Here is a 15041-nt window from a genome sequence, read left to right on the forward strand (position 1 = left end):
ATGTTAGTGAACGCTATGTATCTTAGCTATAAATAATCGAGTCTGGACCAGACAATCCAGTGATCAACAGCATGAGGATCGATCTGCGCAGTTGGGAACCGATGACGAAATAGGCTTCACACATTTGACCCATGTGGGGACTCTAGTCTGTACATATACATAATGGTTAACTGAATGGTTGATCATTATAACCATTCCATCCTGCCAAACATGACGCGTTTTTTAAACTATATTTGTTAGTCCACCAACAAAATCCATCTAAAATCGTCAGCCCGAAGTACAAATGAGTGAGTGAGATCAGTTTTACGTCGTTTTTTTGGTTATATTCCAGCAATATCACAACTTGGGACATCAGATATGGGCTTCAGGCAAATGTACCCATGTGGGGAATCGAACTGGGATCTTTGGCGTGACGGGCGAACGCTTTCACCACTAGGCTACCCCAATGCCCCAGGAAAACCCGAAGTGCAAAACAGCCGAAGTGCAAATAGGAACCTAATAAATCGACATGGCGGAAAATAGAGGCAGTCGTGGGAATGTTTAAGATCTAATTTGAGTATGTTTCCTATCAGAAATACTGATTACTGTCATCACGTGACAGACATACCTTGACGATGTCTTGATTTTCCAGAAACGACTTCAGTCGGCCTTCAGTGAAGACCTTTGGCTCAACGAACACATTGAACAAATAGACAAAACCGTCTAGTTTGGCCACCTGGAGGAGAGTGAGAGGGCCCTTCTTTCCCAGATCGATTCCCTCACAGTCCACAGCAACGACAGACTCCAGGAGGAGGTCATCGACAGCCTTGACGCAGTCATCGACGTTATCCACAACCTTGTGGCGTACACCATCTTCTGCCATCTGCAAAAATAAAATAAAAATAGCCTGTATCTTGTGCTTCCTTTCATTGTCCCTCTTTATCAGTGAGTTTATTGGAGTGAGTAAGTATGGTCTTATGCCGTTTTTAGCAATATTCCAGCAATATCAGAGCTTGGGACACCAGAAATAGGCTTCGCACATTGTCCCCATGTGGGGAATCGAACCCGGGTCTGAGGCATGACAAGCGAACGCTTTAACCACTAGGCTATTCCACCGCCCCTGAAGTCAAAGGAGGAACAGCTAAGATGACTTAATAAATAAAGGACCACCCGCCATAGTTGGTCAAACATTCGTTTTACGGTGTAGTACGATCCCGATGACAATTAGACAAGTGAGTTTATTGGAATACACACCACGACCTCATGAGGGGCTATACACAACAGTCTGGTGTCTTTGCTCTGCCCAATACGATACATTGTGATTTGTACAGTGTGTGACGCTGAGACATTGTTACATGATCATAGTTTACTGTGATAGCCGGAAGTGACGTAGGCGCACCATGGGGTTACAGTATGTGAAGCCTATTTCAGGTGTCATTATTGGAATGTTCTTAAACGTGGAGTTAGTAAACGGCCTCCTCAGAACTCAAACCCAAAGCTGAAATTAAGAAAGGCGTGTGTTAAGATCGCTCGACGGTGACGAGTGTTCATTTTGAAGCGCTCTGCTGAATTTGTATAGATAGCTGACGTAAGCATCACGCGGTCAACGTCAATCATTCAGTGGAATCCGGAGGGATGGTGGTGGTAGTGGGTGCATTTGTTTAACGTTCATAATTAAATCACCCAGCGTTAAATTTTTAAAACCAACTACAGCGAGACACTTTGTTAAAAGATTGACCCTATCTAACAGACGACCCAAAATATGTGAGTTAGTTAGTTTGGGTTGGAATCCCCGCATGAGTACAATGTGTGAAACCCATTTCTGGTGTCCCCCGCCGTGATTATTACTAAAAGCGGCGTAAAACCATACTCTCTCACTTTCACAGTACTTAACTTTGTCGCTACAGGATGTAAGTAATGCACCAGCATTTGTAATCGAGTCGTGGTCAACTCAGTGTCAAGGCATTTCTCTATAAATTAAAACTTACCTTAACTCACAGCCAGTTAACACACGTCTGTGATGAAGCTTTCACCACAGCCACTATACTCAGCGACTGAAATAAACATAAACCAAATACTGAGAATAGTAAATACGTCATTATTGTCGAATCAAAGGAGAAAGCTAATTCTAAGAAACTAATGTCTCGTTCTCAGAAGTGCACGCGAGTAAGCTAGACTAAAGCTTAGTCTCTGAAAACATGTTATTTTGGTAGCAACAAACCACACAATTTAAACTGAAAAGCAGCCACAGTGAAATGGGAGATTCAAGGCACGTGGAAAATCGGGAGTTGATTAATTAAGGGCTACAGGGCTTAAACATAAAGGGCTTGATGGTAGGGTTTAGGGACTCTGAGACAGGCTAGTGTGTAACACTTACAGGACACACAGATAGACTACTGCAGTGGGCCGGCTTTAATACCTTTCTATTTTATAAGCTAACAAAACCAAGTGGATGTGAATAAATACGTGCTGTCACGATCATCCATTGTGCGAAATGAGCTAACGCCTTTCCTATTACTTCGTGTTATCTTCACAATACTCCTTTAATATTAAAGCATGTTATTTAAAGGTGGGGTTGTCAGAGGCATTCAGGACAGTATCTAGGCGTGTGTTTTTTTTAAAAAAAACCAAACAAATAACCCATATGTTCAATTCTTCAAGCATCCAGAAAACACCCGATCTAGATGCTAACAAAGATTTGGAGGGTATTATTGTCAGATTATCAGAATATAAATAACTAAGTCAGAGACACCACCAAGCGAATATCAATAACAAAATATGTCTATGCTGGCGTTGCTTTGTACTGGATATTCCTTTTAATAAATATGTAGGTCAGAACAACACTACTGAACTGTCAATATATACTTCCTCACAATCAGTAAATAAACCTCACTATCAGTATATACCACCTCACTATCAGTATATACCACTTCACTATCAGTATTTAATGCCTAACCATCAGCATTTAAACCACTAGGGAAAGTTCATTCGTCACCACTCGCCCCTATCCGTAACCTCCAAGAAGAATCGTCCCCCACACGATACTTGTTATGTGCGAAAATACGACAAATCAATCAGAACGCGCGAAAATGAGCGCAGTGCTTTGATAAAAATAATCCCGAGTACTTAAATCGTTTATGGCATATGTTATGGTCTAAAGAATCATGAAAAATATATATCGTCATATTGAGTGTTTTTTTGGTGAGTCATATTTTTTCAGCGAATCCATGTGAAATTCCACCAGGGGTTTGACAGCAAGGTTACATGAATGTTCAGTCTGAGAAATATTTTAAAGTCATTTTTGAGTGTCTGCTTTTGGATTTAATGTAGCTGAATTTTTGTGTGTGTATATTCAATAAAACAATTCCCATTTGTGATGATTAAACCCTATTAAGAAAATTAACATAATTGGAAGGTGAACCGCTGGTAATAATTACATTAGGTGATGTTTTTTTTTCTTTTTAGTTGTATCAAAGTGGTAAATAAATAATTACATTAGAATATGTCTTTAACAAATATGTTTTTCTTTTCTTTTAGTTGTATCAAAGTGGTTTAAGTGTTTTGTGGTTTCCTGACTGTTATTATCATTCTGCATGCAAATAATTTCAAACCCAACAAGATATTGATTGCCAATTACCTAAAAATAAACAAGAAGTTACAGGTGTCTGCTTTTTGGATTTAATGTAGCTGAATTTTGTGTGTGTATATTCAATAAAACAATTCCCATTTGTGATGATTAAACCCTATTAAGAAAATTAACATAATTGGAAATATAAGGTGAACCGCTGGTAATAATTACATTAGAATATGTCTTTAACAAATATGTTTTTCTTTTTCTTTTAGTTGTATCTTTAAAATAAATAAGTATAAAATCCCCAAAACAACAACCTATCAATGTACATGTGCTTCGGTGATTTTTAGAAACATTGGAATCAAACAGGGATAGAGTTGTCGTTCTTGTTTAAAGTAGTTCTGATGTTCATGCGCCAATATGAAATCCTTCCAGAGGGGCACGAGTCGCTATTCGGCTTGTCCCAGAATAACACGAGTGGGTCACGAATGGGGAAAGTTACGTCCATTGTTCTTGGAAGTGTTTTATTAGCATAGCTGAATAACTGCCCTTGGGCAATTATTTCTATTTAAAAACAATAAAATTGTACTCATTTTGATAACCTTCACCATGCCTAATACATTACACGCGTATTGAATAAGTATGACCTCGTGCATCCTCGATGATTTTATTACCTCCCTTGGTTGGCTTTTTTTATCCAATCAGGTGTCTACGCTGGGAAGTTGAGCGTACCAATCACAACTCTAACCGATTAAACTTGGCAACACAATAATATATTGTTGCAGAGGTAGTCTGAAAGGGGTTATTCCCACTTGTCCGGCAGGCTGAGGGGATTAAGAGTCATGGGTGAATAGTTGTGCAAAGTTTGTTGATCCCTATGAAAAAAGTCTCTCTCCCCCACCCCCACCCCCACCCTCGTCCAGCCGGCTGGGCATTAGTGAACACCGCTCACCATATCCGGCAAGCGGATATGGCTGCAGTGTTTATTCTACCAACAGACAGACAGACAGATTATTTATTAACGGAATTATGAGAGACTAAAATTCTTTAAAAATTGCATGTACATGTATTATGAATAACAATAATTAAAAGTTATATAATACGGATGAGGTTCACATGTCATGATTTTGACACCTAGTGAACATACTAATTGTGTTTAATTTACACTAAAGTAATCAAATTGAATAGAATAAATCAAGTTGGTGTGTATAATCAGGATACGTATAAAAGGGACACGTTCATGTCAACTGTCATTGCAAAATGGCAAACGCTCAGTCAATGTTCGGGTTATTCCAAACGGGCCAGGCGGACAATACTTAGTTTACCGAAACTATAAATTCCGCGTTAAGTCCAGAAGAAGAGACACTGTCCACTGGAAGTGCTGCACAAAAGACTGCACCTCTACCATCAACACCAAGAACAACCTTGTCAGCAGCTTGTAGAAGACAAGATGTTTCCCCTAGTGTATGGACTTTTACCAAGCAAGTCAGAGCAGACATACAATCGGTTCTTCGCGAGCAAATCAACTGAACCTCCGCCTTGCAACAGAAAACATCTTAACCGACTATGAGTTTGCTGCCCTGAAAAGAGTCTTTCCCTCATGTGAATGGAAAGGATGTTTCTTTCATTATGGTCAAGCTGTGTTGAAGAATGTTCAGAAGTACAACTTGACAAACGACTACAAGAGCAACCCTGCTGTGTCCCTCCTGGTGAGACGGGCAATAGCACTGCCGCTTGTGCCTGTTCATCTAGTCAGAGATGTTTGGTGGCAGACTTTAGAGCAAGCCCCCGATGGTCAAAATATTGAACATTTCACGGACTATATGACAACGTTTTGGGTGGAAGGAAACCACGGGCGATGTTTGTGGAACCATTACAACACAGTGGGGCCACGTACCACCAACCATGTGGAAGGCTCGCACCGAAAGCTCAGCCTTCAAATAGTCGGCTCACATCCGAACATTTTTAAATTCATAGACTTTATAAAAAAATGAGCAGGCATACACGGAGGCCAGCAAGACATAAGTGTATTGAGCTTGAAATAATTATTTTTTAACATAAAGGTTTTATGCATCTTAAGAAACATCAGTTTGAGTAACATCAATAACAGGTCATATACACTAAACGCCAAAAGAAACGTTATCCTCCTTCCTTAATGACGGAGGTACCTATCTACAGCTGGCGTTGTGATGCATGGACGTCCACTTCTTGGTCTGTCTACGGTGACCCCAGTCTGTCTGAAGCCCTGAAGAAGTCTTATAACCGTGATACGGTGGCATCCGAGGGCGTTGGCAACAGCATTGTACGTCGACCCCATCTGCACCATCCCAATGGCTCTTTCTCTCTCTTCAGCTGTTAATCGTGGCATATTTCTCGTACCTGTGTATCGTATCATCTTTTCTAGGCTCTCTTCATACCCTATAGAATCATCCTACATGTGAAACGGAGGCAAATACTGCTTGAATGTTGCTGCGTTTCGGCGATTGATATTGCAATGTGTAAACAGAAAATGGAAAAATGTTACTTTGCAAGAAAAAATGTTAACAAAGATTATTGTAGATGTTCCTAAACATTTTTTCACAATATCAAAGATACGTTTTACTTGTTTTCACTAATGCAAATCAGCAGATGATGTTATAAAAGGAATAGGAATGATTATTTTACAATTGTACACACTCTACAGTTGTTTCTTGTTTTGATAGTTGAAAAATGGTGACTTTTAATGGTTTATCTTTGTCCCATAGCAGAATTTTATTTCAACCTTTCTTTTTGGACATTTAAATCACTGTTATTGGTTTACTTCGTCATGGACGAAAATAGGACAATTGAACTCTTCTGAAAAAGATGCATTTCACCTAAATATAAATGTATTCGAGAATCTTTTTTCGTGATTTACATAAAGCTGTGCTATTAAGCTTTCTTGTAAACCAATCCCTTCTAACATATCTTTGATAGTTTTTAAGTAATTCATAAAGGTAGGAGGGTAACGTTTCTTTTTGCGTTTAGTGTACATGGGGATATACGGAAGGACGTAGATCTGCGAAGAAATTAAACAAGCATAAGTAAGAATGATAAACAACATCATGAAAAACAATCATATCATGAAAAACATCATGCATATCTGCCAAGGACTGGCTAGATGTGTTCCAAAACGACAATCAAGATACAATCACAGAAGAATTTACCAATTGTCTACATAACATGATTCATAAATATGTACCACCTAAAGAAATAACTGTTCGACCACACGATTGTATTTGGATGATAAGAATGATAAATAACATCATGAAAAACAATCACATCATGAAAACAATCTGAGAAACCTGAGGTTGCAATTATAACATTGGACATGTTGTTTTTTACATATAAGGCCAGACCAATTACATTTCTTGTTTTACAGATCCGCCGGTGGTATTTTTTTAAGAATAAGAAAAAAAAATCCCTGCTAAAAAAATAAAATGCTAATATTTTTATTGGCCAAAAATGTAAACCTACCCAAAATATTTTTGCAGTGTTTTTTGCCCATATACACTTCATAAACTGCCAAAAGTAAAATACTTTAGCATTTAAAAGAAATATTACTTTGAACAGGTGATTTTTATTTTTAAAAATCCCTCCTGCCTTTAGGTTTTTTTAGGACAGAAATCCATAAAACAAGAAATAAAATTGGTCTGGCCTAAGTGAAATATTGCTATCATGTTCTGAAATCATCCTGGTTCCCAGGCCTCTCATTAGTTTATAAAGACTAATGAGAGGCCCGGGAACCAGGATGGTACTGAAATGTGCTCGCCAATTCATTCACGGTTGACTGCATTTTGTTGTTTTAAGAAAAGTGGGCGGAGAGGGCTTACACCGATTAACCATCCTCACTACGGTAGTTATTTAAATAAAGCTAAAGCCCTCGCCGAGTTTATTTAAATAACTACCTTGTAACGGTGATTAACCTATGCATACTACCTCACTGTCAGTATATATCACCTCACAATCAGTAAATACACCTCACTGTCAGTATATATCACCCCACAATCAGTAAATACACTTCACTATCAGTATATACTTCCTCACTGTCAGTTTACATCACCTCACTATCAGTGACGCAGGAAGTGGTCCATGTAATCAAGGAAGTGGTACGTGTCACCAAGGCAGTGGTCAATGTATTCGAGGAAGTGGTTGATTAAACTTAGTTAGTGGTCCGTGTGACCAAGGAAGTGATCCGTGCAACCAAAGTAGTGGTACATGTAACCAAGTAACTGGTCCATGTAACCTTGGAAGTGGTCTATGTAACCTTGGAAGTGGTCCATGTTATCTTGGAAGTGGTCCATGTAACCGAGGAAGTGATCCATGTAACCTAGAAAGTGATCCGTGTAACCAAAGTAGTGGTCCATGCAACCGAGGAAGTGATACATGTAACCTAGGACGTGGTACATGTAGCCTAGGACGTGGTCCATGTAACCTAGGAAGTGGTCCATGTAACCTTGGAAGTGGTCCATGTAACCTAGGAAGTGGTCCATGTAACCTTGGAAGTGATCCATGTTACCTAGAGATTGGTCCATGTAACCTTGAAAGTAATCCATATTACCGAGAAGGTGGTCCACGTTACCTAGGAAGTGGTCCATGGAACCTAAGAGGTGGTACATGTAACCAAGGAAGTGGTCAATGTAACCTAAGAGGTGGTACATGTAACCAAGGAAGTGCTCCATGTTACCGAGAAAGTGGTCCATGTAACCTAGGAAGTTATACATGTAACCTTGGAAGTGGTCCATGTAACCTAGGAAGTGGTCCATGTAACCTTGGAAGTGATCCATGTTACCGAGAAAGTGATCCATGTCACCTAAGAACTGGTCCATGTAACTTAGGAAGTGGTCCATGTAACCTAGGAAATGGTCCATGTACCTTAGGAAGTGGTCCACGTCACTTAGGAAGTGGTCCATGTAACCTTGGAAGTGATCCGTGTAACTTGTGGTCTATGTAACTTAGGAAGTGGTCCATGTAACTAAGGATGTGGTCCATGTAACCTAGGAAGTGGTCCATGTAACATAGTGAGTGGTCCATGGAACCTAAGAGATGGTACATGTAACCAAGGAAGTGATCCATGTTACCAAGGAAGTGATCCATGTTACCGAGAAAATGGTCCATGTAACCTAGAAAGTGATGCGTGTAACCCTTGAGGTGGTCCATGTAACATGGGAAGTGGTCCATGTTACTTAGCATGTGGTCTATGTAACAGAGAAAGTGATCCGTGTACCCAAAGTAGTGGTCCATGTAGCCGAGGAAGTGGTCCATCTAGCCGAGGAAGAGGTCCATGTAACCTTGGAAATGGTTCATGAAACTTAGGAAGTGGTCCATGTAACCTAGAAAGTGGTCCATGGAACCAAGGAAGTGATCCATGTTACCGAGAAAGTGGTCCATGTTACCAAGGAAGTGATGCGTGTAGCCTTGGAAGTGGTCCATGTAACCTAGGAAGTGGTCCATGTAACTTAGGATGTGGTCTTTGTATCCTTGGAAGTCATCCATGTTACCGAGAAAGTGATCAATGTTACCTAGGAAGTGGTCCATGTAACTTAGGAAGTGATCCATGTTACCGAGAAAGATGTCCATGTTACCTAGGAAGTGGTCCAAGTAAGTTAGGAAGTGGTCCTTGTAACCTACGAAATGGTCCATGTACCTTAAGAAGTGGTCCATGTCACATAGGAAGTGGTCCATGTAACTTAGGAAGTGATCCATGTTACCGAGAAAGATGTCCATGTTACCTAGGAAGTGGTCCAAGTAAGTTAAGAAGTGGTCCTTGTAACCTACGAAATGGTCCATGTACCTTAAGAAGTGGTCCATGTCACATAGGAAGTGGTCCATGTAACTTAGGATGTGGTCCATGTAACCTAGGAAGTGGTCCATGTAACTAAGGAAGTGGTCCATGTAACCTAAGAAGTGGTCCATGTAACCTAGGAAGTGGTTAATGTAACGGAGAAAGTGATCCATGTAACCTAGGACGTGATCCGTGAAACCAAAGTAGTGGTCCATGTAGCCGAGGAAGTGGTCTATGTAACCTTGGAAATGGTCCATGAAACTTAGGAAGTGGTCCATGTAACCTAGAAAGTGGTCCATGGAACCAAGGAAGTGATCCATGTTACCGAGAAAGTGGTCCATGTAACTTAGGAAGTGATCCATGTAACCTAGGAAGTGGTCCATGTAACTTAGGATGTGGTCTATGTATCCTTGGACGTGATCCATGTTACCGAGAAAGTGATCCACGTTACCTAGGAAGTGGTCCATGTAACCTAGGAAATGGTCCATGTACCTTAGGAAGTGGTCCACGTCACTTAGGAAGTGGTCCATGTAACCTTGGAAGTGATCCGTGTAATTTAGGATATGGTCTGTGTAACTTACGAAGTGGTCCATGCAACTTAGGAAGTGGTCCATGTAACGTTAGGAACGGGTCCATGTAACATAGGAAGTGGTCCATGTAACTTAGGATGTGGTCCATGTAACCTAGGTAGTGGTCCATGTAACTAAAGAAGTGGTCCATGTAACCTAGGAAGTGGTCCATATAACCTAGGAAGTGGTCCATGTAACAGAGAAAGTGATCCATGTAACCTAGGACGTGATCCGTGTACCCAAAGTAGTGGTCCATGTAGCAGAGGAAGTGGTCCGTGTAGCCGAGGAAGTGGTCCATGTAACCTTGGAAATGGTTCATGAAACTTAGGAAGTGGTCCATGTAACCTTTGAAGTGGTCCATGTAACCTAAGAGGTGATACATGTAACTAAGGAAGTGATCCATATTACAGAGAAAGTGGTCCATGTTACCTAGGAAGTGGTCCATGTAACCTAGGAAGAGGTCAATCCAACCTAACAGGCGGTACATGTAACCAAGGAAGTGATCCTTGTTACCGAGAAAGTGGTCCATGTAACTTAGGAAGTGATAGTGTAACGTTGGAAGCGGTCCATGTAACCTAGGAAGTGGTCCATGTAACTTAAGATGTGGTCTATGTTTCCTTGGACGTGATGCATGTTACCGAGAAAGTGATCCATGTTACCTAGGAAGTGGTCCATGTAACCTAGGAAGTGGTTCATGTAACCTTGGAAGTGATCCGTGTAACTTAGGATGTGGTCTATGTAACTTAGTAAGTGGTCCATGTAACTTAGGATGTGGTCCATGGAACGTTAGGAATGGGTCCATGTAACACAGGAAGTGGTCCATGTAACGTAGGATGTGGTCCATGGAACCTAGGAAGTGGTCCATGTAACTAAGGAAGTGGTCAATGTAACAGAGAAAGTGACCCATGTAACCTAGGACGTGATCCGTGCACCAAAAGTAGTGGTCCATGTAGCCGAGGAAGTGGTCCATGTAACCTTGGAAATGGTTCACGAAACTTAGGAAGTGGTCCATGTAACTTTTGAAGTGATCCATGTTACCGAGAAGGTCGTCTATGTAACTATGAAGTGGTCCATGTAACCTAAGAGGTGATACATGTAACCAAGGAAGTGGTCCATGTTACCCAGAAAGTGGTCCATGTTACTCAGGAAGTGATGCGTGTAACCTTGGAAGTGGTCCATGTAACCTGGGAAGTGGTCCATGTAACTTAGGATGTGGTCTATGTATCCTTGGAAGTCATCCATGTTACCGAGAAAGTGATCCATGTTAACTAGGAAGTGGTATATGTAACCTTGGAAGTGATCCATGTTACCGAAAAGTTGTCCATGTGACCTAGGAAGTGGTCCATGTAACTTAGGATGTGGTCCATGTAACCTAGGAAGAGGTCCATGTGACTAAGGAAGTAGTCCATGTAACCTTGGAAGTGGTCCATGTAGCCGAGGAAGTGGTCCATGTAACTTAGGATGTTGTCCATGTAACCTAGGATTTGGTCCATGTAACCTAGGAAGTGGTCCATTTTACCTAGGAAGTGGTCCATGTAACCTAGGAAGTGGTCTATGTAACCTTTGAAGTGATCCATGTTACCGAGAAGGTCGTCCATGTAACTATGAAGTGGTCCATGTAACCAAGGAAGTGATCCATGTTACCCAGAAAGTGGTCCATGTTACTCAGGAAGTGATGCGTGTAACCTTGGAAGTGGTCCATGTAACCTAGGAAGTGGTCCATGTAACTTAGGATGTGGTCTATGTATCCTTGGAAGTGATCCATGTTACCGAGAAAGTGATCCATGTTACCTAGGAAGTGGTCCATGTAACCTTGGAAGTGATCCATATTACCGAAAAGTTGCCTATGTTACCTAGGAAGTGGTCCATGTAACATAGGAAGTGGTCCATGTAACCTAGGAAATGGTCCATGTACCTTAGGAATAGGTCCATGCCACTTAGGAAGTGGTCCATGTAACTTAGGATGTGGTCCATGTAACCTAGGAAGTGGTCGATGTAACAGAGAAAGTGATCCATGTAACCTAGGACGTGATCCGTGTACCCAAAGTAGTGGTCCATGTAGCAGAGGAAGTGGTCCATGTAGCCGAGGAAGTGGTCCATGTAACCTTGGAAATGGTTCATGAAACTTAGGAAGTGGTCCATGTAACCTTTGAAGTGGTCCATGTAACCTAAGAGGTGATACATGTAACTAAGGAAGTGATCCATATTACAGAGAAAGTGGTCAATGTTACCTAGGAAGTGGTCCATGTAACCTAGGAAGTGGTCCATGCAACCTAACAGGCGGTACATGTAACCAAGGAAGTGATCCTTGTTACCGAGAAAGTGGTCCATGTAACTTAGGAAGTGATAGTGTAACGTTGGAAGCGGTCCATGTAACCTAGGAAGTGGTCCATGTAACTTAAGATGTGGTCTACGTTTCCTTGGACGTGATGCATGTTACCGAGAAAGTGATCCATGTTACCTAGGAAGTGGTCCATGTAACCTTGGAAGTGATCCGTGTAACTTAGGATGTGGTCTATGTAACTTAGGAAGTGGTCCATGTAACTAAGGATGTGGTCCATGGAACGTTAGGAATGGGTCAATGTAACACAGGAAGTGGTCCATGTAACTTAGGATGTGGTCCATGGAACCTAGGAAGTGGTCCATGTAACTAAGGAAGTGGTCAATGTAACAGAGAAAGTGACCCATGTAACCTAGGACGTGATCCGTGCACCAAAAGTAGTGGTCCATGTAGCCGAGGAAGTGGTCCATGTAACCTTGGAAATGGTTCATGAAACTTAGGAAGTGGTCCATGTAACCTTTGAAGTGATCCATGTTACCGAGAAGGTCGTCTATGTAACTATGAAGTGGTCCATGTAACCTAAGAGGTGATACATGTAACCAAGGAAGTGATCCATGTTACCCAGAAAGTGGTCCATGTTACTCAGGAAGTGATGCGTGTAACCTTGGAAGTGGTCCATGTAACCTGGGAAGTGGTCCATGTAACTTAGGATGTGGTCTATGTATCCTTGGAAGTCATCCATGTTACCGAGAAAGTGATCCATGATAACTAGGAAGTGGTATATGTAACGTTGGAAGTGATCCATGTTACCGAAAAGTTGTCCATGTGACCTAGGAAGTGGTCCATGTAACTTAGGATGTGGTCCATGTAACCTAGGAAGAGGTCCATGTGACTAAGGAAGTAGTCCATGTAACCTTGGAAGTGGTCCATGTAGCCGAGGAAGTGGTCCATGTTACCGAGAAGGTCGTCCATGTAACCTTTGAAGTGGTCCATGTAATATAAGAGGTGGTACATGTAACCAAGGAAGTGATCCATGTTACAGAGAAAGTGGTCCATGTCACTTAGGAAGTGGTCCATGTAACCTTGGAAGAGATCTGTGTAACTTAAGATGTGGTCTATGTAACATTGAAAGTGATCCGTGTAACTTAGGATGTGGTCTATGTAACCTTGGAAGTGATCCGTGTAACTTAGGATGCGGTCTATTTGACTTAGGAAGTGGTCCATGTAACTTAGGATGTTGTCCATGTAACCTAGGATTTGGTCCATGTAACCTAGGAAGTGGTCCATTTTACCTAGGAAGTGGTCCATGTAACCTAGGAAGTGGTCCATGTAACCTAGGAAGTGGTCTATGTAACCTTTGAAGTGATCCATATTACCGAGAAGGTCGTCCATGTAACTATGAAGTGGTCCATGTAACCAAGGAAGTGATCCATGTTACCCAGAAAGTGGTCCATGTTACTCAGGAAGTGATGCGTGTAACCTTGGAAGTGGTCCATGTAACCTAGGAAGTGGTCCATGTAACTTAGGATGTGGTCTATGTATCCTTGGAAGTGATCCATGTTACCGAGAAAGTGATCCATGTTACCTAGGAAGTGGTCCATGTAACCTTGGAAGTGATCCATATTACCGAAAAGTTGCCTATGTTACCTAGGAAGTGGTCCATGTAACTTAGGAAGTGGTCCATGTAACCTAGGAAATGGTCCATGTACCTTAGGAATAGGTCCATGCCACTTAGGAAGTGGTCCATGTAACTTAGGATGTGGTCCATGTAACCTAGGAAGTGGTCCATGTAACCTAGGAAGTGGTCCATGTTACCTTGGAAGTGGTCCATGTAACAGAGAAAGTGGTCCATATAACCTAGGACGTGATCCGTGAACCCAAAGTAGTGGTCCATGCAGCCGACGAAGTGGTCCATGTAACTAGGAAGTGGTCCATGTAACCAAGGAAGTGGTCCATGTAACCGAGAAAGTGGTCCATGCAACTAGAAAGTGATCCATGTTACCGAGGAAGTGGTCGATTTAACCCAGGAAGTGGTCCATGGTACAAAAAAGCCTTCATAACTGACTTTCAAACCTCCCCTACTTGTGGCCAGAAACTCCACCTTGGATGACTCCCATCATCATGTAGGTGTTTTACGTCGGCTTCAGGCAGGGGTATGTCGCCGACGAGGTAGGTGAGAGCTACAGTCCGTATGGCTCAAAAGCGGACCGATGAATTACAATCTGACTCGAAAAGTAATACACCCAAACTGCTCAATGAAACGTTGATCATAATCAAAACATCAGACCAACTCTGAGGTTTTTGCTGAATTTATATCTTAAAAATAAAATAAAACAAACTATCATTAAAATATTGACACAGTTCACTACTTGTTACGAGGGATGGGTGCAGAGAAAGGGATAGCCAGGCGTTTCATTGAGTATTATATGTATATTAGTTTTCGAGTTAGATTGCAATTCATCGGTCCGTCAAACGGACTGTAGATGAAATGAAATAATTGCATAATAGGGAAAATATACATGTTGGGGCGTTCAACTTACCTAAATTTTGAGTAAAACGTTTGAAAACACGAAATAAAATAAACAAAAGGCCGACATTTAGGAAGGGAAAGTAAAAATGTTGTTGTTAATACTCTAATAATCTGACAATAATGCCCTCCAAATTTTTGTGATGTTTTCATTATCTTTCCCGTGTCCATTTAATTATTGTTCATGCACCCGATCCAGGAAGTATTACCGTAACTAGCATATGTTTGTTAGCAACTGGGTCTGGTGTTTGGGGATACTTTATACAAGTGTTATTTTGTAAAAAGAAAACACCCCAAGAGACCGCCATGCT

The 15041-nt window shown here is 41.3% G+C and overlaps 1 protein-coding gene across 3 annotated transcripts in view; it reads right to left on the reverse strand.

The window, feature by feature from the left end:
- LOC124280966 overlaps positions 1-15041 on the reverse strand; it is a 60267-nt gene that overhangs the window by 11126 nt on the left and 34100 nt on the right. The window contains exons 1-2 of one of the 3 annotated variants that reach the window (XM_046716976.1): positions 1968-2073; positions 608-862 (exon numbers count right to left, since the gene is read on the reverse strand). In XM_046716976.1, coding sequence (XP_046572932.1) covers positions 608-862 — 255 coding nt within the window. In that variant the 5' untranslated portion in view covers positions 1968-2073. Of the gene's footprint in view, positions 1-607; positions 863-1233; positions 1312-1967; positions 2074-15041 lie in introns of those variants that run through there. The other 2 variants (XM_046716975.1, XM_046716977.1) reach the window with 2 other exon arrangements.

This window comes from Haliotis rubra, unplaced genomic scaffold (genome assembly GCF_003918875.1).
Source record: "Haliotis rubra isolate DU_JTF1 unplaced genomic scaffold, ASM391887v1 Scf277, whole genome shotgun sequence".
NCBI classification, from domain to species: Eukaryota; Metazoa; Mollusca; class Gastropoda; order Lepetellida; family Haliotidae; genus Haliotis; species Haliotis rubra.